Here is a 25448-nt window from a genome sequence, read left to right as displayed (position 1 = left end):
GCTAAAAATGAGGAAAACCATTTGGGCAACCAAGCAAGAAGACAGGCCTTTAAACTGGGCCCTGAGTTCAACACGTCTCAAAAAAGCAGGCAGATTTAGGCACTAAGGGGCTAGGAAACACCTAACAAATGGCAACCCTCATCCCAGTGTTCCAGTGGGTTTTCATCTAAAATTTGAATGCAGAGAAACATGTAAAAATAAAGAAGTGGATGATCATATTTGCCAAACCAAAGGGAATTTGCCCACAAAACAAAGGTTCAAGGCCACATTTTGCTGTTTCCACACACAACCCAGATAACACAACCCTTAAGGCACCCAGTGATCTGCACTTCCCAGTGGGATGAAGAGCTCCTGCCTTTCCTTTTCCAGAAATCACAAAGCTGAATATCCTGATCCCTCTGGATGTGGGGCAGGAAGAGCCTGAGTGTGGACACTAAGTTGCTGGATCGCCTTTCCTACCCTGTTGTGATTTCTAGGCATCACCCACACCTACCTTGGAGAAACTGTCCTTGGACAGGAGATCTGAGCAAGGCCTGGCTGGGATGGCAGAGCATCTGCTGGGAGCTAAACAGCCAAAGCTGGCAAGCTGGAGCCCAAAATCCTGCTGGCTTCCTAAAAACCATGCTCCACAAGTTCTGAATGCTTCAACCCCCCACAACCTCCTCCACCTGTTCCCAGGATCCAACAGCCAGGCACAAGGAAACACTCCTCTTGATCCTTCTCCTACTAAGTCGCTTATTCCTTATTAATAAAAGCCAACTAAATGACAATTAAGGGCTTGTTAGAGGGAACCACCTCCAGCCACTGCTCAGGGCCCCCAGTGTCAATTCATAGAAGAGATGGGATGCAGCAGAGTTGGATTCTAACACAGCCCACTGTCGCCTCCCTCTGCCACATCCTCACCTACTGCAGTTTTCCCGCAGTTAATGACAAGCCAACTCCATTTCTTCAAAAGGCCCACTTTCCAGGGAACACATCACCCTCCTCACCTTCACAAATGAGGGAAATTACTGGAAAAAAAAAGCACCAGCAGCTTCCAGGTATTCTCAATAACCTCAGCCAGGTTCCTATCGAGGGCCTCCATCTGTCTGGGTACCCTGTGCCACCATCAGTCCCTCTCTCTGCCCACTCCCAGGGCAGAGCAGGTCAACGTGGCAAGTCAGGGTGTCACACCAGGTCAGCCAAAGCCACCTCCAGCACGAGTTTACGCAAGCATGTCTTCCTCAGACTCATCTCCAGAGCCATCCCTGTTGCCTCAGGGAATGCTGCCCTTCTTGGCACTGCACCTACTGCACAAAGCACAGGCTCTGGGACAGCCATAGCCAGGGACCAGGGGGTTGGTGGCAGTCAGGAGGGCAAGGGCCAGCACACACACAAACCACCTGCAGCCACCCACCAGCCAGAGATTTGCCACCAGGATAAAGAGCAGGGACAAGCTGCATCTTGCTGAATTCCTTGCAGGGCAAAGGGAGCTGTCAGAGCACGCTCTGGTGCCAGCTGCCTCCTCAGCTCCCATTTGCCATCTCCAGGCTAAGCTGTGTTATCCCCACACTGGCTAATGGCCGTTAAACCTGGCCCCAAAAAGGGGGTTTCTCACCTGGTCTTACACCCACGTTGTTGGTGACTAACCAGCACAAAGCAGCCAGGCAGATCCAAAGTTGACCCAGGAGGGCAGAAAGCAGCAGTGAGACAGAGCAAAGACTAACCTGGGCAAGGAGTTGGGCTTAAATGCAGCTGGGGATCAAAGAGGATGGAGAGGGTGTGGGAGGAGGACACGGATGTTGCTGGTTGGGTTAATGAAGACCAATTAGTGCAGGCAGGACCTTGATGCCTTTTGCAGGGGGAGGATGTGGGAGTGGTACTATGGGAACTGCTGAGGAAACTTATGATAAACCAGCACTTCAGCCCTGGTACAGCCCCATTTTCTCAGCACCAGCAGAGCTGGTCTGAAGGGGTTTTGCCAGGGTTGTCCAGATCCTGTCCAGCCTCAGGAATCTGTTTTCAGGTGTTCTGAGGGCTCAGTTACTGCTGGATCTGCCTAGGTTTTAGGGGTGGATCAGAGCAGGAGTTTAATTCGTGACTGAACGTGGGGCAGGAACAGCTCCTGGCCCCGGAGAGCTCTGCAATCCCACAGCTGAAATGTCACTTAGTTTCTCTTGCTTTGAACAAAAAACAAAACCCAAAACCAAGCATCCCCCTGCCCCCACTTCCTCTGTGAGATTCAATCTGCCAGAGGATTTGCTAATCTGGATCTCTGGAACAAATTCAATTGGTCTTTCTCAAAAGTGATTTGCAAGCTCTGAGGCGTTTGCACTTTGGTTTCCAGGCACAGAGAAGCACAGAACCACTGGGGTTGGAAAAGACCTTTGAGATCATCGAGTCCAACTGTTAACACAGCACTGCCAAGGCCACCACTAAACCATGTCCCTAAGACATGGTCAGCCCCAAAACTGCTGCAGAGGCTCCTGAGCTCGGGACTGGCTTACTGAGACATCACATGCCAGTAAGGACAGGCAGAGAGCAGGGATTTGCAGCCACCCCCCCTGTGCCCCAGGCACAGCCTGTCCCTTGAGGGCTGCAAGCGACTGCTGACAAGTGACATCCGGCAAAGAGAGCCCGTGGTGTTGGGCCAGGCTGCACCACTTGGGCCAACACCTTAATCAGAGCTAAATCTGGATTCTCTGCTGTCACTTTGCTGGGTGACCTTGGAAAAGTCAGCTGGAATATAATGCAAGCTACATAGGAGAGGATGGCAAAGCAAGCCAAGGTCTTGGGATGGAAAGGTACTTAAAAAGTCACTTATAAAGGTATTTACCAAGAGTAGTGCTTGGCTTTCTTACCCCCAACAGACACTGATTGACCCCAAAAAGGAGTTTACCACCTCGCTCAGTTTACAGTAAACATCTCCCTTATGTGCATGAGGCTTATTTTACACATTCATAAAATACACATCCAGTGCACACCGGGGCTGAGCTGGGCTGCAGAAGGATGCTGGAAAGGAAGAAGCAGGAAACCTGCTTCTCCATTCCCGCCCCTGCTCCCAAGCTGCAGGCATGGTCTGGTCCCTGAACACCCCTCCAAGCCCCATTGCTGGGGGCAGAGGTTCTGCCTCTCCCCAGCCACAGTCCAGAATTCCCTGCTGGACCCTGTGGCTGGGTCTCCCTCCTGAGTGGCTGCAGGAGAGAAGTGGCTTGCTCATCTCCCCACAGAGGTGCCCACCAGCTGCAAGCTATTACTGAAGACAATATATAATTATCACCCTTATTTGCATAATATAAAACTGAATTTGCTAAATATAAACCCCTTCCTTTGAGGTGAGCTACATAAATGCTCTAGCCCCTTGTGTCTCTTGGCCTGGCCTTGCAGGGAGGAACCAGCAAGCCCTCATGCCAGCAGCTGCTTGTCCCCCTTTGCAACTGAGGGAAACTGAGGCACAGAAGAAGCTGGGACAGTCACTGTGTGAGCGCTCCTGGTCTGCTGCCACAAACAACAGCTACTAGGGCTGGTCCAGTGGGGGAAATCCAAGAAGGTTTGAATGCTGGTATCTTGGGGGTCACTGGAAGAAGAGGATATAATGTTCAGATGTGAACAAGAGAGGATTAGCTCATCAGGGCAGACAGTGACTGGAGAGAAAGACTGAAACAGGCAGTGTGCTTCCCATGTCCCATCCAGCACACTCTGTGTCCCCGGGTGCTGCACGGGCTGGGAGAGCGAAGCACCTTTGCACCAGTTCCCTGCTCCCAACAAAAGCACAGTGTTTGCAGCAGGCACCCAGGTGTGGCTATTGCTGTGAACTCCAACCCTATTCCCAACACCATCAGCGTGAGATGGTCACGTGTGTGTGTGAAAATCTGCCCGTGTTCCGCAGGTGTCCCTGGTCTGTCACATGCACTGCTCAGCACCAGGAGCAGGTTGTCTGAGAGCATCAAGCCCGCAGGAGCAGGAGAACACACACCTATCCCTCCACATTCACACTGTCCATCCTCTCTGGTTGCCCTGGAAGGGTTAATCCAAGGGTTTGCTGCTGTTGCTCAGTGTGGCACAGCCGGCTAAGCCAGCGCTGGAACAAACTTGTTCCTTTACCTTTGTGCAGGCAGAAGGCAGCGAGGAGGTCCTGTGGCACTTGGCAACACATCTCCAGGGTCCTTGCAGCAACTGTGCAGGTTGGGCTGCCCGGGGGAAAAGGTGTCCTGCAGCCAGAAGGTGGACGAAAGCCATGGGGTCTGCAGCCCCACTGGAGAGTCCTCCCCAGTGAGCAGGCACCCAGGGAGATGTGAGGGGAGCCAGGAATCTGCTGGACAAACTCAAGAGTTGGACAGGGCAGCTGGGAACAGAGAGGAGCTGTGCTTCTGCCTTTTTTTGCAGGTTTGCTGTTGCCGGGGAGAGGTTTTAGGCTGTCATCCAGCTAATTCACACCAGAGAGACAAGCACTTGAATTAGTTGCATTATCTGCGCCCAGCTAAAGTGGACAAAGGATTAAAGTGTGCTGAGCACCACCACCGTGATTTGCATCTCAGAGCCCCTTCCCACGGGGCCCCCCTCTGCTCCCAGCCTTTTTTTTTTTTCCTCATTTCTGGCTGTGAGCCAGCCGGTATAAGAGCCCTGTTTACAGAAATGATGCCTAGGTTAATATTGCAAAAGACTTCATCAAAGCTTTTAGTCGCTACTGAAGCAGAAGTGTCTGACCGTGGGCCATGAGCTGAGCGGGGATGAGCGGCAGCCACGCGGCGCTGCCCTTCGTTTGACCAGTTCTGGTCTCAGCCTGAGGTATGAAACTAACTTTCTGCCACCATGGCATATTTGAAATAATGAGCAAAATCAAACTATTATTCATCCTTAAAGCTGCACACAAGACCTAAATGTAGCTGTTGTTTCAGGGGAAAAAAACCACATTTTGAGTGCTAAATAAATATTGCGCTGTGCAGTGACCTTACGGGCACTTTTTCTGAGCTCATCCAGCTGCCAGAGATTATTATTTTGTGCATGTTTATTCATGTGGAGAGGATGGGGAATGCTATTGCAATACGTTTTGTGCTGCCAGGCTCAGAGAAATCAAAACTGGAATCTCTCAGAAGAAGGTCTAGACCTAAGCAGAGGTAAAGCAAAAGCCTGCCATCACTGGATGCTAATTAGTTAATGGCTTCAAAATATTTTTGCACCACTAGCACTTTGTAAGTAGATAAAGTTTTCCTGAAAGGTTCACACTGACCTCTTCTGTGACACGCAACCTTTATATGTTTCTATTTTTCTTGGCATTTGCAGTTTCCTCCTCTTCTCGGCATGGGGAATGAGTGACCTTAGCAATTGCCAGCAAGGGGACTCCGTATGATGAAAGCAGGTGAAAGGGAAAATAAGGGCGGAACGCAGCAAAGCCAATTCATACCTCAGAGGAGGTGTGGTCCTGTCCTCTACCTGGCTGTGGTCACAGTCTGGTGAAATATAAAAGGAAAAGGCAGCTGTTCCTTAAGCAATCTGGTGCCAGGATCCCGTAGCGAGAAGGAAGGGAGGTGCTGGAAGAAATGCAGAGCAAGAAATCTAGAGTGTCAGCTGGAAAAGGTGTGGGACACACCAGTGCTCTGAGCCTCAGGAACACCATCAGTTCTTCCCTGAAGGCCCTTTTGCTGGGCTGAGGGTTGCACGGTAGCTGCACTCCCTTCCCCAGAAGGCTGGCTTGGAGGAGGAGGGAGCTGTCATGTCCCGAGGAGGAGCAGCAGGACGTGGCGCTGCCAAGCCCCAGGACCAGGGATGGGCATGGATGGTCCTGCTGGCTGCAGTGGTGCTGCAGGCGCTGACACTGGGCTTTTCCTCCTGCTTTGGGGTCTTCTTCACAGACCTCCAGCGTGAGTTCCATGCCAGCAACAGCGAGACATCGTGGTTCTCGTCCATCATGGTGGCTGTGCTGCACGGAGGGGGTGAGTAACGCAGGGAACGGCCTCCTCCTCCTCCTGCCCTTGTGCTGCTGGTGGGGGGATGTAACGAGGACACTTCTAACATTTCATTAGGTGGGCAGTAGAAGGGACTGGGAGGTTGAGCAGATTGACTGGTTGGCAGCACACAGCATCTCCCAGCCACTTGGATCCCGCAGTCCAAAGCTAAGTGCCCACAGATACCCTTCTGTCACTCTCAGAGTCAACCAAAACCCTTTGTCAAAGAAAATTAATCCCTTTCTCAAACCCAGCTTTTCCAGACCAGCAATAACAGAAAGTTGTTTCCCACAGCTCCTTGAATACAGCTGGCATGTAGTGCTGGAGCTTGGGTGCTTTCTTGGTTCATCCTCTGTCCACAAGAGCACACCTCCTTCCAAGTGCCACATGAAAACTGTGTTCTTTGGGGCTGGAGAGAGGCCAAAAGCCAAGTTCCTCCAAGCTGCCAGCTGAGGCAGAGGCTTAAAAGCAGCTCCTTGGGCGGTGGCATGGAGCTCACACCCATGCAGGGTGGACGAGAACAGGGCTGGATCGGTGCAGAATCTGGGTCAGGCGGCACCCTCTGGGTGGAGGGGGGTTGTGGTATGTGGATAGTGGACACAATCATCGTATTTTTCCCCTCCACAAAGAAAATGAGGGAGCAGCACAGGACGGTGGTCCCCAACTGCACACACAGATGGGGGGATTCTCTTCTACTTCTGCATAGAGGAGAAAAACAAATCCCCAGCAGCTCGAGGGCTTCCCAAGGAGTGGTCCGTGTTTCGGTGGCCCCTCTGTGTGCAACTCCTGTGCTCATTTGATAAACAGATGACCCAAACCCCACCAGTCAAAAGAAGCAAAGTACCCAGTGTTGGCCATGTATCCAAGCTGCTCCTTGAGTTCACACCTGCTCCCTTCCAATGCTGGTGAAAGTTGACACTACATTATATATATAAAAAAAGAAAACTAGGACCCAGGGTCATGCTGATGTGAAGGCTGTGGCAGGTTCAGTCTCTCCTGTGCAGACTTGGCTGAGAGCCACCTGGCATGGAATTGAGAGTTTGCACCTTAGTAGGAACAATTGGGTCCAGAATATCAAGGTGCAGATGGAAAGAGACCGTGGGGAAAGCAAGAAGGGGAAGAATCATCACTGCAAATCAGCAGAAATAGAGCAGTGTCCTTGGGGCTTCAAATTCCAAAGCTTGTGGGCATTCCCTGTGCTGCCTTCCATCCCCTGTGGTCCTGCTGTGGTTAGTGGGAAGGATCCAATTGGGACCTGCTGGCTTTAGGAAATGGTCTCAGAAGCAACTTGGTCCCAACATATCCAGGAGGGAGAACTCTGGCAGTATCCACAAGAAAGTATCAATTATCCAATCATCTTTAATGAAGTAATTGTTGTGTAGGAAGCTGGAACCACAATAAAAGCTGATATAAATACAGCCAATTAATTGATCCAAAAGTTACAAATTAGGCAAGGAAAGAATATCCTCATGTTAATGATATTTACAGTAGATTGTGTCAGGGCACAGCCAGAGGGTTGTACTTTCCTTGCCAGTTATCTCTCCTCTTGCAGGCTGTTACAGCACAGAGGTGCTTGTTCTTGTTCCCCAGTAGCACAAGGCAGCAGTAACATGACCATAAACCAGGAAGGAAAAAAACAACAAAATAAACAGACCAAAGCCCCCCTCTCAGGCCAAACACATATGGCTTTTGCTGCAACTTCTGATCTCCTTTACAGTGGACCAGGCTCCTTTTGATTCAGGTTCTCTGGTTACAGCCATCATCTCAGCACTTAAACCTTTCACAGAATTGCACCCTGCTGTCACCAGTGTTCTCTTAGAGGAGATTCTCTCTTTTCTTTGCCTTTATTCTTTTTAATTCAGAGGAACCAAAGGGGGAAAAAATATTTGCTGCAAAAATTGGTAAAGAGGGAGGGAAATGGTCAGAGCAGCCTGTTCTCGGGGCGGTCAGTGCAGGGAGAAGATTCCATGCAGGAGAGCTGGCTGCAGCTCCACAGAGCTATGGAAGGAAACAGGGAAGGGCACAGCACGAATAATAGCTCATACGTCAGTCAAACATATCTCATTACCTGTGCTACCTTCCTAGGTAAAAGCCATTAACGATTATTTTGCTATAAATTCATTCAAGAGAGCTCAGGATCCTACCTCTGCCTCCAAAAGTGGATTTCAGGCCCTTACAGGTTCCTGCTCCTGGATATTCATGCACACGGAACTTTCTGGACTCACTCATACAAATGCAGCACTTTTGTTGATATTATTTCTGCAAAGAAAAGCACAAAAGCCCCAGGCAAGTGAGAAATAACATTTGAAACACAGACAGCAAGTTATCAGGAACAAATAATGAAAAACCCTTATGGTTTTTAGAGCCAATCTCATTATTTTGGAGTGTTTAATTTATGCCTTCTGGCTACTTGGGTTGGTTAAACAGCAGTACCATCCCTAACGTCTTCAGCAGGAGGAAAAATAATCCAGTCACGTTTGCAGAACACTTTTTCAAAGGCCAGCAAAGTCTGAGGTGAAAATCTCCCAAGCAGATCGAAATACAGACAGCTGCACTCCTAATTTTAATAATGTTCCACTGTTCATTTGACTGTATGGATTTTATTTCAAACCAGATATCATTTTAGGTCACAAATATGCCACAGGTTATTTTCTCTGCACTAACTGACTCCTAATTCTGCAGCTTACAGTCATTTTGCATTTGCTTATATAACCTTAAGTGTTCAGAATTGGGGGGAAAAAATACATGGAAAATCTTGAGGATCCTCAAAGGAACAGGAAAAGAAACTCTACCTTCAAATCCTCTTCTGCCAGAACATACAGAGAGAAGCACATTCTTCCCATTGACGGTCTGCAGGTCTGAACTCATCTTTCCCTACCCCAAAATGAAGGCTGCCTAATTTCATTAACAAACCAGTTATTTACCACAATCTCCCAGAATTCAACAAAAATCCATTTCCAAGGGTTTTAATGAAAATCCATCACATCCTACTTGATGGCCAAAATCCCAGCAGATCTCAGGAGCCTTTCCCTCAGCTAACAAGTTGACCAAGCACTTGTGAGGATCAGGCAGTGTATTTTTTCTTCCTGGCTCCCCCAACTACATAAAGCTGCTGGGACAACCCTCAGGGTCTCTAGACTAAGTCATTTGACAATTGCAGCAATCCAGCAGGTACAAAATATTTCCTTCCTCCCTGACCGATTCCCTTTTTTCTTCCCTGCTTCCAGGGCCCCTCTGCAGCATCCTGGTGAAGCGGTTTGGCTGCAGGTTTGCAGTGATGCTGGGGGGGCTGCTCAGCGGGCTGGGAATGGTGTCCAGCTCCTTCTGCAAGTCCATCAGCCAGCTCTACCTCACAGTTGGGCTCATCACCGGTATGTACCAGTGAGCAGCAGGAAAACCCAGCTGTGTGCTTGATGGGGAGAAGGGGAATGGGGAGGGTCCTGACTAAGTGCTCACGTTTTTCCATTTATCTGGGAAAAAGGAGAATGCAACATCCCCCAGTGCAGCAGGAATCCTACAGCCACTAGACTTGGCCTTCACACCCCTTTAACACACTCATCCAAGCTCACCGTGAAATGCTTCTCTCTGGAAAAAGCTATAGGTCTCCAGAGGGCAAAATGGAGAGCAAAGATGTCTGTTCCTTTTAGTAGCTTCTTGGCCTTTTGTCTTTCAATAAAGCAGGATTTTTTTGTTGGGTTTTTTTTTTCAATCTTGGAACATAGTGTGTTGGGATAATGTCCTTCCCAGTTTCCCTGGGTTTATATTTCACCACTCCCAGTCTGGGGAAATGTGGAGACAACTTTTTCTAACAAAAGACCATGTTGGTTTTGAACAGAAGTAACAGATGGGAACTTTTCCTTTCCAAATATTTCTCCTGTGTGACTGACGTTCAACTCTTGGTTTTTAATAACACAAAGAGATTAATTCCTTACTTTGGGACCCATCCTGCTGGATCTTGCAAGCTATGCTGTGGCCACTGCATAGAGAGAAAAACAAGCAACTCCCTGAGCCCTGATGAAAGTGTCAGGAAAGCAGCACTGCTTGTTGCCTGTGGTATAAAAACAAAGTATTTAATGAACAATTCCATAACAACTTTAGGAATGGCAACGTGCCCCAGACAAATGTCAGTTTAGATCAGTATATTTAGTATACCCAAGAACACAAGTAGTTTAATTTACACATAACATCCTTCTCCATTCCTGGTGTGGGTTTCTGAGTACTAATCAGCCCCTGGGCCAGGCTGCAGCCTGGCAGGTGAGGAAATGCTTCAGTGGCAGATAAAATCACCTGTGGGTACACCCTGAGTTTGTGCTGTTTTCACCCTTTAAGACAACACAGAGGGATCACATGTGGTCACTTACTCTTTTATTCTCACCTTTAGGTCTGGGATCGTGTTTCAGCTTCCAGGCAGGGGTGACTTCGCTGGGCTACTACTTTGTGCGGTGGCGAACGCTGGCCAACGCCGTGGCCTCCACCGGCGTCTCCCTCGGCTTCACCCTGTGGCCGCTGCTGTCTCAGTACCTGCTGGAGGAGATGGGCTGGAGAAACACCTTCGTCATCTTTGGAGGAATACTCCTGAACGGCTGTGTCTGTGGAGCCATCATGAGACCCATCGGGTCACTTCCACAGCCGCCTGAGCCTGGAGAGGAGCCAGGCAGCAAAGCAGAGGAGGCACAGCTGTCCAACGGAGTGTCTCCTCCCCACCCCGCACTCCAGCAGCATGCCAGAAGGACAACATGTTTCCAGGTGCTGCAGAAGTACCTGGCTTTTGACATCTTCTGCCAAAACAAACGTTACCAGATTTACACTATTGGAGTGGCCTGGATGATGATGGGGTTTGCATTGCCCCACGTCTACCTTGTGCCTTATGCCATCCACAATGGGGTGGAGGAAGGCAGGGCAGCTCTTCTAATCTCCATCATCGGGTTCATCAACATCTTCATCCGCCCTCTCACAGGGCTGCTCTCGGGGCACAGGGTGTTCACAGGGAGGCGCATCTACCTGTTCAGCCTGGCCGCGCTCCTCTGCGGGCTGAGCAACTTCATCTGCGTCATATCAGCCGAGTTCAGAGTCCTCATCCTCTACTGCGTCATCCTCAGCATCTCCATGAGCGGGGTGGGGTCACTCACCTTCCAGGTGCTGATGGATGTGGTGGAGATGGACAGGTTCTCCAGTGCTCTAGGGCTCTTCACCATCGTGGAGAGCATCACTGTCCTCATCGGGCCCCCACTCACAGGTGAGAGAACCTTTGCAAGGAAAAAGCTGGCACAGTGGCAGTGGCACAGGGGTTCTCTACTGGGTAAACTAAATGAATCAGCAGTTTTGGGGGAAAATTACAATTTCCTTTCTTTTCTGATTTCTGTGTGTATTGAGAAATACTTTCAACAGAAGCAGAAACATCACCTGAGTGGTGACTAAAAAAAAAAAAACCAAACCAACCAACCCCTAGAATTTAGAGAAGAGAACTTAACCCATCAGAGAATGCTTACCTTTTGTGTATGGCAATTTACTGAATTATTTAGGTTTAACATTCGTGTCAATTTATGCCTTTAGTGTGCATCTTCTCTTTGGCTTCTATTTCAGGTTTCCTGGTAGACATAACCGGTGATTTCCTCTACGTCTTCCACACCTCGAGCTTCTTTCTGATATCTGCTGCATTATTTATGGGGCTCAGCTTCTGTGCTCTGGAAAAAAAAAACAAATTGAGAGAGGCTTCCAAAGTACCTTTGAGTAATCCCTCCAGATATCCATACAGCGAAAAGCCAAGTGATCCACAGGCTGAAAGTCAACCCCCTCCAACAGTCGTGTACGTCACCAGCATATGAAAATAAAGAAAAGAAGGGAGAAAAAGAGCAACACAATGATGTGGTCTGTACAAAGCTACACATGGCCCAGCACTGACGGCATATGAGAAAAAAAAAGTCTGCTTTCCACAAATGTCATCTTCCTTCTGCACTTCTACTCCCAGGGGCCATGTCAGACTCCAAGAGAAGCATCCAGACCATGGGATGAGCCCCAAATCCAGCACCAGCCACGGAGATGAAGGACAGAGAAATCTGTGCTCTCCTAAAGCAAACCATGGAACAACAGCCACAGAAGGAGACAAAAAGCTGTGTCAGTTCAATTGGGTTAAGTCACTACCTTTAAGAAATCATTGGAAGTGCTGGACAACATTGATTAATGGCTATGTATAAGAGTAGTTCTTTCACTTGTAATTTTGCTGCACAAGTATCCTGGTTGCTTCCTATGCTGCAGGTGGTAAGACACTTTCTACAGGAAGAGTGGAATTATTTTCCACATCTCTAAATATTATCTGAAAGCAGCTGCATGGGTTGCAGTACTCAGACAAGTCTCTAGAAAGACCAATTATTTTCTCCTACAAGGTATATACACGAATTCTTCATGCCAAGAGCAGTTTCAAACCCTGAAAGGTTCAACTCTAGAGCATCAAAAAGAAAAAAAAACACCAAAACTTGGAGTGCCTGCTTTATATAACTAGTGATATCTCAAGTGCTTCTTGATATATCATAAAAGAGGATTCATGGCTTGTGTAAACACACTTCAGCATTACCTGGAACCCATTTGGGGGAGAGAGCAAAGGTGTTACCATACCTAAGCATAACTGTATGCCTCCTTTTATAGGGCCAAATTCCAAGCAACTGTGGAAATGAATTCAGCTCTTTAGTCTTAGATTCTGACTTAATTGCACCAGCACGCTCATTTTAGAGAACTTTGTACAAGCATAACTTTTATTTCTTCTAATCACAAGCAGAACTTACAAAGAAATCTGTGGGAGAAGGAGTACCAAGGAAAGCCAGTGTTGCTGACTTTGCTTTCCTTACAGCCTTGACCTGCAAGTGGCTTTTCCTGCTATATTCCCAGGAGTTAGGCTTCTCACTGCTCATGTGGTGGCTGCATCAGCCTCAGCATCAGCTTGAGGTGCAAATTGTTCATATTCCGTATAATTCCTGATCCAACAGAAGCAGGTAACAGCTCACAAAACACGGCAGGTGAAAATTACCCAACACATTAGAACCGTCAGAAAGATGGACGCATAAAATGGGAGTGAAATGGAAAAACGAACAACTTTCAACTAAACTACAGTGCTTACCTTGAGACCTGTTATACCAAACTCAACTGCAGTGCCTATCTAAGAACTGCCATATCAAATTCCTACCGACAAACCCACAGTTTTCTTTAAAGCTCCCCAGACAAAACAAGCCAACCAACCAAAAACCTGAATTGAACCACTGGAAAACTGACTCCAAGATCTTCAGAGACTACAATGGCTTCACAGCTGGCCTTACACAGAGGAGGTACCAGCCCTTCAGAAGGATTTCTACCTCCACAGCTCAGTATCTTCGCCCTAGGATTACAGAACCAGTAGACTTTGCATTTCCTGATCAAACCTATACTTAAATAAGATAATTAGTGGGAGATATACATATCTAATCTCTCATCAAGTGTGTTTATTAAATTATGTAATGCTTACATGGTCCATAGCTACAAAGTAAGCAGGGACTGGTGCTTCTCAACTTGCCAAAACAGACTGTTGTACATTCCTAGGAAAACGATGGGGCTTTCTCCCTCCCAAAAAGCAATGAAGAAGGATCAAGTCCCAAATCTCCTCTAGCTATTGCAAATAAACAGCTAAGCAGCTGAACAGATTGATATCTTTTCTGTGTGTAATTCTTAAATTTTTAAGGTTTCTCAACTTGTTGATACAACCTTTCTAACAGCCTTACAGAATTTAGGCTGTCTGACAACAGGGTTGTCTCCCCTCATTACTTTCCACAGACCCTTTAGAAGTAATCCACAACCCAGAGGCTGGAACCAAATCCTGCACAGAGAAGAGGTAACTTTTTAGGCTGTGTTTCCACGGGTGAGTTAAGATGTCTGAGCTGCCATAGCAGAGAAAACAAAAGTTCAAGAAGCACCTTTTCTCACTGAAATGAAACATTCACCAGGAAATTCACACTTGGAAGATGGCGATCCTTAAAAGCCTTAGATACTCTGCCAATGTAATATGTGGAAAATATTAATATTTGCATTAAATGTGGATATTATTTATTAATATTGAATATAAAAAAACCAAAAACCAAATAAAAGTCACAGTAAACTTACACACCTTAAAAAACCTCAGAAGTGCAAAATCACTTGATTTAAGAGCTTGGCTTGCTGTTTGCAGACCTGGCTCGTAGCTGTAAGAAAAGAAACAACTAATAGATGAAAATTCCCTGAATTCTGGATTTGGTGTGCTATCTACCCAGGCTATATCAGTCCACACTGTGCAAACTACTCCAGCAAACAGCAAGTGCTTGGAGCATTCAGACCATTAAACTATACAGCCAACACTGAGTGAGTAAATGTAGTACTTATAAACAGAAGTAATAGCATTTTACCTCTTTAAACACAGTTTCCCCCCTCTTATTAGTCAATCCCAGTATTGCTCTGTTTGTATTGACTGGCTCCCCTGTGCTTTCTCTGCTCCTGCTTTCTCACATTACTCGTTCACTTTCTACTTAATGACAGATGTGGCTTTAAAGTATGTCAACACTTACCACTTAAAAAGGTACACATTAAAAGAGATTTGTTACTACAGTAGCAAAACATTCTAATATAGACATGGTCTGTAGCACCTTTGCTGACAATTTTCATATATATATATATACACTCAAATATACAGATATATTTGCGAATATACAGATGTCTATATACATATAAATAGATAATGACTTCAGTTGATAATTATGCTAAGAGCTGAAGCTGCTAGCACAGGCCTGCCTTAAACTTTTGTACCAGGTGAAAATAAATGACTTTCCTTTCACTTTCTCTGTCTTCCCATGCCGTTACCACGTTAAAATATTTAGCATAGCTGCATTCAGTGCAGCTTCTTTGCTCATCCTTCTATTTAATGTGGTCACAGGCAGATATTTTGTGCCCCCAGCTGTGTGGTAGGAGAGGTTTGTCAGCCCAGCACTCTTGTCACTGGTGCCATGAATTTGGTGGATCGGTCCACGTTCAATTTGCTGTATGTGAAAACCAATCGCACTCGAGATAACAAAAAAAGACAACACGTACTCACAGCCTGTTCCTTCCTTATCCACAGCAGAACCTCTGTACGTGTAATTGCTTCAATAAAAGCAATGCAAATTTTTGCGAAGTCCAACCCCCCACACCCCCTCCCAGGTTTATGATGTTTTTTAACTCTTACCATATATATTTACAGAACATGAATCACACCTGAACACAGTTGCAACACGTAAAGTCCCGGCGGTTCCACTGAGCTGCGTGAGTTCTGCTCTGTGCCCGCTGTAAACCAGGGTGGAATCACCTCCTACTGTTTTAATTAATTCACTCCCTGGCTTTGCCTCTTTTTTTTTTTTCCCAGGTAATTTATCTCACTGGGCAGTGAGGAAGGGTCAGCTCCTTTCCAGAGCAAAGCTTTGCCATGTAACAAAACACAAACACCACGACACAGGGTCATTCATTTTTATACATTTATGTATACTTATATATTTATATATATTTGTATATATCGTACACTATATATGTTATTAATTTATACCTAGGGGAGGAGGAGCCGCCCCCACACACACCTGAAGGGAGAGGGAGCCGCCCGCCCACAAAATGGCGGCCGCCCCCGCCCCGCCTGAGGGGGACGCTCGCGCCGTGTCACGCCCACAAAATGGCGGCTGGTGGTGTTTCCTCGCCGGCCTGGAGCGGCCGGTTTGTCTCCATCCCACGGCACACCCGGTCCCTGAGCTGTCCGTGATCAGCACTGCCCGGGGTTCCAGGGGAACGGGGAGCCCATCGAGGTGTCCCACAGGCGGGCCCGCGATGGAGCTGGGGCGGCTGGAGTACCTGCAGGCGCTCGTCACCGAATTCCAGGTGACGGACAGCCCAGGTAACAAACACCGCTGCTCGCTCACTCCCCTCATGTTGAGTGTTTCCTCACACACCTGACGCTTCTCCCTTGCAGAGGCCAAGGAGCAGGTGCTGGCGAACCTGGCCAACTTCGCCTACGATCCCAAAAACTACGAGTACCTGCGGCAGCTCCAGGTGCTGGATCTGTTCCTGGATATGCTCACCGAGGACAACGAGACCCTCGTGGAGTTTGCCATTGGTAAGGGCTGCCCCGAACACCCTCAGCTGGCACCTGCCTGGCAGGTCCGGGGACACCAGGTCCCACACCTGGTTTGGTGGTTAATCCCCCCCCGCAAAATGGATCAGCAATCAGGCTCCAAAAATAGACCCACACTGTGCTGATAAAACCTCATTTAGTGCAGAACGTGTGGAATAGGGAGAGAAGTCAGAGGCAGGCATGTCCCCCCCTGTCCTGATAGAGCTTAATGAAGGCACTTTCTGGAAAGGATTTTGTTTGGTTTTTTTTTTTTTTTTCCCTAGACCATAAGTAAACACTACCTGATTGACTTTTTTTCTAAAATCTCTCCTATAGAGAAGCAATAATTAATACATAAATTTAGCCAGGTATATTGTACAGGTCCATTGTTACCGTTCTGCTATTGACAGCTGGTCTTCTAGAATATTTACTTGACACTTTTTAATAAATTCTCTGAGAAACTGCCTTATCTTTTTATGGTCTTCTTATGATCTTTTTATGCTTTATTTTTTATGGTCTGAACATAAGATAAGGGGCCAGATCCTGTGAGGGATTCTATGAGATGATAATAAATATACTCGATTGTTAAGGTTTGTGGCTTCTCAAAGTTTCAAGTTCAAACATTCTGTGCCTCTTGCCCAACACTGTTATGTCCATTCTCTGGTTTTCTAAAACACGTGCAGTAAATTGCTGGCTGGTATCCTCAGTTAGGGATAAGCAATCCTGGAATCATTCTGTGGAAGCAGTTATGTGCAGCAGTAACAGTGCCCTCTAATGACACACAGGAGGAGGAATGTGCTGGTGGAAAATCTCTGGAAAGCATCAACAAAACATGGCATAGGGAACTGTGAAGAATTTTCCATCCAAACCTCACAGAAAATCTCGATACTTACTTCTGTGTTAGAGACAGGACGAGCTTAAATTTGAATCTGATTGCGACAAAGACCAGGGTGTGGAGAGTTTGCCTTGTCAGACACTTTCTTTTGCCGTTTCAGGTGGTCTTTGTAACCTGTGCCTGGATAAAACTAACAAAGAGTACATCCTGGAGGCCAACGGGGTGGAGCCCATCATCAACTGCCTGTCCAGCCCCAACGAGGAGACTGTGGTGTCAGCTGTCACCACGCTGATGTTCCTCACGACGCCGCAGTCACGGCACCAGACCACGGCCTTGCCCGTGGTGGAGTGCATGCTCCGCTTCTCCCTCTCGGCCAACAAACGGCTCAGCAACCTGGCAACCCTCTTCCTGGAGGATTACTGCTCCCCTCCTCAGGTGGAGGAGGCCAGGAATCTCAGCAAACACACAGCAGTGGGGATCCCCCTCCCCAAGGACTGAAGCTGTTTGAGAGGGAAACTGCCCTCTGTTCTCACTTTTTGCTCAGCAGGTCAAGAGCGTGTCAAAAAATGTGAAAGAGGGAAGCTGGTCCTACCAGCACTGGGGTTTAGTTAACAAAGATGATGGTGCAGCACTACCATGGCAGCTGGACCGAGCATGCAGCTAAAACTGCCAGCAAATATTTAAGATAAAGCAGGTTATGGCTGTTGGAGAGCAGTTTGCCAAGTGCAACCCAGCAGCCAGCTTGCACAAATAACCCTTCCCAGCAGTGAGGGGTTTTCTGCTTGGGTTATTGAGCAGCTTATATCCCCTCCAGTTCCTGGCTGATTTTGCTGCAGGTCTCCCCTTCAGTGTCAGTGACAACTGACACGGAGTGTCAACTCAAATGACTTGAAAATGTCACAGAAATTTATTCCTCCTGCAGAGAAAGAAGGAGTTTTCCTGCCCTGGCAGTTCACAATCTTTCTACATCCCTGTGGAACTAGTTATGCCACCCTCTCATCGTGGCATAGGCACCTGGCTCCTGAGTCACTGCACAGGGCAGGCTGTAACTATCCTTTAAATCAAGAAGTGGAAAGTTGTTTTTCTTTCATTACCACTGGTGAGAAAGGTGAAGATTTAAAAAAAAATGGCTCACAGCAGTCTGGCTCATGAGAGCTGCTGTCTTGTAAAACCTTCTCTTAATAAAACATTAACTTGAATGCTGTGTAATCAGTTCTGTATGAGCTCATAAATATTTCTCTGCAGCACTTGCAGCCTTTGCCCACTCTTACTCAAGCACATGGGCCAGAAATCGAGGCCAGCTTGGTCTCCTTTCATGATCAGCCAATGAGGCAAGAGAAAACCCAAAAGCCAGGGTGGCTAAATACATAAAATTTAGAAGGTTTGGCTGTTGAGCCCAGTGCCCCCTGACAGACACCCACGCTGTGTCTGCTCAAGTTTCAAGAGCTTTCCTTCTTCCTCTTTTTTCCTCCTCTCCACCCCCAGACAGCACAAACCAAACAGGAGCGAGGTTAAACACACACACGCAAAAATCCAACCAACCCACAGCTGCTTGTGTTTTACAGTTTCTCTTCTCCAAACAGCAAACATCCAAAATGCTACAGAGGTTAACTGAGTGCAGAGGAATCTTCCAGAAACGTGGAGAGAGTCAGCTCTGTACCAAGTCTGACAGTGGCAGCTCATTCGTTATTATAACTGACCCCGAGGTGACGGTGCTCACTGGCTCCTGGGAACGGGTTTCCCTGGCATTGGGAAGGGCACAGCATCCCCTTCCTGCACTACTGCCTGCGCTTGCTTTCCAGGATGGCCTTCCAATTGTCCGCCCAGGAGAGCAGGCGCCGGCGCGGGGCCGCCAGCTGGACATGCCTGTTGTGGCAGCAGGTGAACAGGATGTGCTCCCAGCTCGGGTTCGGTTCTGCACCTGGGGAGGAAAAAGGGGGAAAACTGGAGTCAGCTGGGGGTGACTCCCCGGCCAGCAGCCAGCGATGGAAGCGCTGTTCAAACCTTGGATGGTGTCCTTGTCGTCAAACAGCAGGTCAGCAGCTACGACGGTCTTATCTCGGGTCAGAATAATCCTCTCCACAAACTCGGGCCCCAAATGTTTCTCTACCCACTTATACTGCAGAGACAAGGAGTAAGAGAAAATCCAGCTGTAGTCTCAGTTTGCACATTGCTCGTGCCAGGTCAGCCCTAGTGCAGTAATTTTTTCCCCTGTAAGCCCACATCTCTGTCTAGGAATCCCCATGTGGAGCCTGGCCACAGCCCAGGACGGATTTAACCTGTGACAGCCTTCACTCAACACTGCCCTGGCCATGCTGAACTGTTGAGTTTGTGAGCAGCACTGGCTGCTTGCCCAGAGCACATGGATTGTGCCCATCCAAGTCACTCCAGTGACCAAAGTCTCCCCTCCATTCTCGTGCCAGTGGCAAACAGGACTAATTCCAACACCACGGCCTCCTCAACTCAGCATTGGCCTCTTTTGGGGCAGCTGGATATCTCAGTCTCCAGATTCAGACAGAAGGTTTTGTTGGTTGAGGATTCTCCAGCGTGGAATCCCCTGGGAATACCCGTTCCTTGTAGGGAACTACAACAGTTCCTTTGCTATCGCCTCCTGATAAACTGGTCCCAAGCCCAGCTCCAAGAGCTCAGGGCTCACGTGCTCCATAGTAATTCTGGCAGCACGTGGCACTGCAAGATTCCCCATCCTGAGCTACTGCTCCGTGTCTGGGCAGCTGTTCCTCAGACAGGGATCGAGGGAAGCCTGGCAGCCGGAGCAGCCACTGCCTTAATAAAGGAATGGCTCTGTCTTGGTGGTATGAACCAGCAAGGCCTTGCAAAAGCAGCATTAAACCCAGCAAAACAAATTCTCTCCCACCTTTTCCACGATGCAGTGCTCATATTTCCGGAGAGGACTCGTGCAAATGAACACCTGGGTGCTGAAAAGAAAACAGTCTTCATTAGCAGTCAGGGGGGAATGTAAGGTCACGGACAAGGGTTGCAGAGTGTCCTTACTCCTGCATGTGGATCATCTCCTTCATAGCTTCCAGGGCTCCTGGAATTGGATCCAACCTCAGGAAGAAGCCAGGGGACTCATAGACACTGGCTACCTTGGCCTGCAAGAGACAGAGGACAGTCAGCAGTGCCTGTGCTTTGATCCAAGATGTCCCAGCAGTTCTCCAGTTATCCCGTGTGTAACAGCCAGCAAAGGGCCAGCACTTTGCCAAGGGAGGTGATGCTTCCCCCCAAGAGTGGATTATAAAATTTCTCACCTTTTGGGTTCCAGGAAAAGTCCAACCCAGGCACACGAGAAGTCATTCCCTGGTGGCTCATTCGGAGTGAGGAGGCAGAGCTGACCCTGACCTGGATTTGTTCCCACCACAAACAGCCCTGACCCGCAGCTGGAATCGCTGAGCTCTGGCAGAGGGAGAGCTCCCTCCTCACCCCTTCCACAGGTCTCTCTGGATTAACTCTTGTGAAAACCAAAGGAACAAGTTTGAGGCTTCTGCTCCTCTGTCATGCTTGGCTGAGATTTGCTGATGACTCAGGAATTTACCAGGGACAACTGGGCAGACACAAGCACTGCCCAATATCCCTCTTTTCCTTTGGAGCAAACAGGGCAAAGTGGTGACTGTGCCAGTGGCCAAGTCAGCACACCCACACATTTGGGGTGAATCCCTTCAGCAAGACGGAAGAGTGAGGATGGGAGCACTGGGAAAGCTCCGTGTCTTTGCTGCTTTCTGTGGTTTTCAATCACCCACTAAAACACCCATTGCTGAAGGAGCAGACCTCGACTCCAGCACGGTTGGAGCTGCTCCTCTGTGGTAAAGTCTGCTCCAAAGAGTGTCAGACTGCAGCAGGAAGTTCAGAGGTGGATCCCTGTGCTTCCCCAGGAACCTTTGGCTCCCTGGGGTGACCTGTGCACCCCGTGACCCCCAGCTGGGCTGGGTTTGGGGGTGCTGTGGGACAGCTCTCCCTTCGCCTGGCTCAGGGCACGGGGCCCCACGATGGGCTGAGCAGGGGGATTAAGGGCTTTATCCCTGTTGTGTCTGCACCTGCTCTTGGTGTAAACCCACCTTCCATACAGGCATGTGGGATGCCACATGAATCAGAGAAGTCATTAATGGTGAGAAAGTAGGAAAGGAGGTTTGTGCTAAAGGTAGAATAATTTTTAAGTGAGTGTAAACAGGAAAGAAATAAGATTACTGGAGGAGCTGAGGCCACTTCCAGGTTTAAGTTTGACTCTCAGACAGAGAGGTTCAGCTTCCAGTATCTCTTCTACCCTGAGACACACGAATCTTACCTTCCCTGGGGTCACACTGTAAACTTCAGAGGTGTCAAAACAGCATTTTTCCACCAGCATTAAAGTCATACATTCCCATGCCACTGAACAATTTTGAAAACTTAATTCTTGTTAAATATTCTTCAAAGGCAGGCTGCAGCCTTTGCTCAGAAATTGTACAAGGCAGCTTTACAGTCCAGCTGATGGTCTCTTTGCTCTATATTAGCAGTGGAACATCAACATAAAGACCATTTCAATTAAGAAGCAATGAGAAGGAGCTGGCATTAAGCCAGTCTCCCAGATCCCGGAGCTCACTCAGTTATCATCATCTGCAAATACTCATAAATCAACAGCCAGAAATTTGGAAGCACTGCCTGATTTCACACGCAAATCAGAAGAGGCTGAGGAGTCTCTGGGTGCAGACGTGGCAATCAGATCTGCCCAGATCTCTGTTTCCATGCAAAGCCTCCCTGATCCCGGCAACAATTCCCTGGAGCTCTTCCCAAGGAGATTGAATTACAGACTCAGGGCTTGTGTCTGAAAGCTCTTTTATCCTACAGCAAGTCACCAGAAACTGGCAAGTTTCCACTACGTCACAAGAAAGTCTGGCTTTGCTGGCAAAAGAAAATCGATTTGATGACTCTTAGAATCAAAAGCCATTTCCCTCCCCCACGAGAAACAAAAAGTGATTAGAAACTGAAAGTAAAACCATTTTCTTTCCTCATTTTCATGCCATCAGTGCTGAACGTTTCCTTTTAACTTCCATTAGCAAGATAACAACTTGGATGCAAAACTGGAGTGACTACCTCTATCCCTAAGCTTTCCCGTTGGCATTTAAAAAACCAATTCTAGACACCTAAAAATAATTCTAGAAAATTTTGCCCCCGCTGGAGGTGTTGAATCCTTTTTTGAAACTGTCTGGGGCCAGGAAACACATCCTAAACTCTTGGGAGATAAATCCCCATCAAAATGGCTACACACGCAGGGGGGCAGATAGGCAAGAGCAGTAAAGAAAGTTTTGAACAAAATAAAATGGATTAAAAGTCTTTCTAAATAAAATGGATTTACAATGTGAAATCAATGATCAAAACAGAAATAAACCCCCAAGTAATGGCTCCAGTTTCAAGGGGCAGCTGCTCAGCACCAACAAAGCATAAACACCCCTCAGTAAGAGGCGATTCATAAATCATTAGCACAGCACTTCCCACCCCCTGGCATGAGAGTATCCCACACCCTGGCAGTTCATGGACAGGCACAGCCGACACCTGCCACAAAGAGCCTGGTGTCCAGCTGATCCCTGGTGTCCTGCTGATCCCCTCCTTTCAGCACTGACAAACTGCAGACTCAGTTTCCCTGCACGGACATGAGGCCTCACAGACCCCCCGGCACAGGATGGAAAAACTGCCCTCAGTGTCTGGGCTGCTGGTTCCTGCTGAAGCTTTTCCTGCAGCTGTGGGCAAGGAGAGACCTTCCACAGGGACTCTCCTGCCTCAGAGACACCCTGTACAGCCACGGCAGAACTAACAAGGGCTCTATTTTTAAACTATTTTATGATTTTTACATAAAACCCAAAGGAGCTTCAAATCTTAAAAACTTCATTGTTGTGGCTAAAGCAGCCCAGAACTCCAGAGGTTACTGAAGGAGACACACAGCACAGCTCCACAAAGCTAATTTCCTTAGGAAGCCAGGCTAGTAATGAACAGAAAGATAAGAGCTTTCTGCCACTGCTGATCTGCGTGGGACTCAAACCAGTTATCTGGTTGTTCCATTGCCACACCTAAGGTCTGGGGAGAAACAGGATGAGCACGAACCAAATGAGGGAATGGGAATGCCAGAAATAGAACAAAACACAATTTTTTTGATAGATCAGATTGTAGACCTTCAAAATAAGAACAAATAAAAATTCAAGACCCCTTTAATTACCTGCATTTTTTTTTGTCCATATATACCTAAACAGGATTCACTTAAGGAATACTAATTTAAACGATAAATCATGTCTGTTTATGTAAAATAATAACCAAATTCATGCCTGCTGGCTATATTTACAGGTTCCTAGGTCCAGGAACTTCTGAGCATCAATAGTCATTGATTAGAGCTCGGGCAGTTTGGAGCCTGTGGAAATGCTGACTGGACCCAGCATTCCCATCCATCACCCTGGTGCAGGAGCCTGGAACAGGAGGGAAATCAATGTGAATTGTCGTTTCTTAGCAGTAAAAAAACCCTACAGGCTCAGTACAGGACCTTAAAATTAGCAATGAACCTCTCAGGGAAAGTGTATGGCACAGCCTGGATCAGCATCCAGGCTCTGTAAAGAGTCCTCGACTGTCCTGCAGTGACCAGAGGGAAGGGTGAAGTCTGGATTCACAGTATTTTTGATTTTGCCTTGCAAACCTCTCTGATATTCATTCAGTCATTAGCAGACATTAAAAATGGCAACAGTTTGCATGGATGTAGGGTGTTCCAGAGCTTTCTGCATGCTGCTCCTGATCATTACCTGCCATGCACTCTGCTTGTCAGGGCATGCAGAGGGAATATGGACACAGGGTTTCATTAGCTGTACAAACCCATATATAACATTTATATTTCTTGTCCTGCTGTGGAGCCACATTAACACTCACAGAGCACTCGGGGAGCTTTGGGTAAGTTATTACTCCTGCTGCACAGCAAGAGCAGGAACACGAGTAGGGTAAAGAACAAGCTGAACATGGTTCAGTGAAGAGTTTGATGACAGAATTGCTCTTTGCCAATTCCTGCACACACTTCCCTGTAAAGGGCTGGTGATCCTCCTGGAAGAAATCACTAATTATCATTATACAAAATAAGGCTGCACAAAATGCAAAATTAAAAATACTGTGAACCCAGACTTCACCCTTCCTGCTGGTCACCAAGGGACAGTCTAATCAACGACTATCGAGGCTCAAAAGCTCCTGGAATTAGGAAAATTATAAATATAGGGAGTAGGTATGAATTTGGTTACTATTTTACATAAACAAACATTATTTATTACTTAAATTAGTATTCTTTAAACGAATTCCACGTAGCTATACACAGACAAAGGAAGTTGTAGGTAATTTAAGGGGTCATGGCTGTTTAAAAAATACTGACCCGACCCCGAGCTCTGCACACCCAGGGTGGGCAGGGAGAGGTTTCCGGGCCGGGTGAGGAGGGTGAGGCTCGCACTCACCTCCAGGTCCTCCCGCAGGCTGCGGTACTGCTCCCGCACCGAGAAGCCCCTGCGCTCCGCCAGCTCCACGCGCGGCTCCGCCGGGAAGCGGGCGCGGAATTCCCGCAGCACCGCGCCCTCGAAGTCGGCCAGGACTCCGTCCATGTCCACCAGCACCCGCAGCGGCCCGGCCGCGCTGCCCATCCCGATCCCAGATCCCGGTTCCCGGCACACGCGGGCGATGCGGGTGGCAGCGCCCCCGGCTCCGGCACACGTGGGAGGGGCATGAATTTGCATGATGCTACATGAATATGCATGAGGTGGGCGGGGCTCCTCGGGGCAGCCCCGCGTGGGAACAGCGGTGGGATCCGCCAGGAACCGAGGAAAAGCGAATAGCACCCCCCAAAACCCTTCGGGATCCCGCAGTGGGCACATTCGCAGCACGAGGGGGAAAAGCAGCAGCAGCATGGCTTGGCCAAAGCCTCAGCAACCATAAAGGAGCACTAATAAAGTTCTACTGGGTTTGGGGATTGCCAAGGAAATACAATTTGATTACTTCCCATGCTCTACCTGCAGCTGGTCCTGCAGCCCAGGGGACACGAGGGATAAGAATCCTCTCCCCCCATGCAGGAGAGGAGCACGTCAGAGCAAATCCAGTTTTGTAGGTTAAGCACCTCAGGCTAGGGCTTCTCCAGCACTGATCTGGAAAGCCTGGGTGCTTTCAGGCACCGGTTCTTCCAGGAGGAGGGTGGAAAAGGTGCCAGCAGACACACCAGCTCCATACAAATCCTCTGCTGTGGCTTATCCTGCAGCAGGTCCCTCCAGGACAGCAGAGAACTCCACAGTTTGGACTCACAGCCACCTCCCTTTTTAGGATCCTGTTTTGGTTTGTTTTTTTTTTTGTTGTTGTTGTGAGGAATATAAACTTTCCTCTATTTTCTTGAGATAAAAAAGTATCTTGAATAAACCAGATTACAGATACCAAGCCATATTCCACATTTCTCTGCTCTAGAAGACAAAAATTAAGAGATAAGTCAGACAATCTCTTCAGGGGAAGATGGCACATGATGGTGATGTTAACCAAGTGCAATAAGTCTCCTCCTCTGCTGCATCCCACCTGTGCT

General features: G+C 48.0%; 3 protein-coding genes and 1 long non-coding RNA gene across 4 annotated transcripts in view; 2 read left to right on the top strand and 2 right to left on the bottom strand.

The window, feature by feature from the left end:
• Nucleotides 1–4666, bottom strand: part of LOC135424555 (uncharacterized) — a 15121-nt gene extending 10455 nt beyond the window's left edge. Inside the window, exon 1 of the long non-coding RNA XR_010435262.1 lies at nt 4084–4666. This is a non-coding gene — a long non-coding RNA (uncharacterized LOC135424555). The remainder of the gene's footprint in view (nt 1–4083) is intronic.
• Nucleotides 4621–13595, top strand: SLC16A5 (solute carrier family 16 member 5). The gene is made up of 5 exons (XM_064675882.1): nt 4621–4767; nt 5263–5912; nt 9152–9295; nt 10306–11160; nt 11508–13595. The coding sequence occupies exons 2-5, from the start codon at nt 5693–5695 to the stop codon at nt 11747–11749; spliced, it is 1461 nt and encodes a 486-aa protein (XP_064531952.1). The 5' UTR covers nt 4621–4767; nt 5263–5692; the 3' UTR covers nt 11750–13595.
• Nucleotides 11410–25393, bottom strand: NT5C (5', 3'-nucleotidase, cytosolic). Its single transcript, XM_064675889.1, has 7 exons — nt 24346–25393; nt 19895–19995; nt 19758–19818; nt 18887–19001; nt 15493–18803; nt 14053–14125; nt 11410–11608 (listed from the first exon to the last, which is right to left on the bottom strand). The coding sequence occupies exons 1-5, from the start codon at nt 24790–24792 to the stop codon at nt 18661–18663; spliced, it is 867 nt and encodes a 288-aa protein (XP_064531959.1). The 5' UTR covers nt 24793–25393; the 3' UTR covers nt 11410–11608; nt 14053–14125; nt 15493–18660.
• Nucleotides 15540–18081, top strand: ARMC7 (armadillo repeat containing 7). The gene is made up of 3 exons (XM_064675892.1): nt 15540–15831; nt 15907–16050; nt 17043–18081. The coding sequence occupies exons 1-3, from the start codon at nt 15555–15557 to the stop codon at nt 17378–17380; spliced, it is 759 nt and encodes a 252-aa protein (XP_064531962.1). The 5' UTR covers nt 15540–15554; the 3' UTR covers nt 17381–18081.
• Nucleotides 25394–25448: the final 55 nt, after the last annotated feature.

Source organism: Pseudopipra pipra, chromosome 19, assembly GCF_036250125.1.
Source record: "Pseudopipra pipra isolate bDixPip1 chromosome 19, bDixPip1.hap1, whole genome shotgun sequence".
Classification (NCBI taxonomy): domain Eukaryota; kingdom Metazoa; phylum Chordata; class Aves; order Passeriformes; family Pipridae; genus Pseudopipra; species Pseudopipra pipra.
The sequence above is the reverse complement of the archived record's forward strand: the minus strand, read 5'-3'. Positions and strand labels throughout refer to the sequence as shown.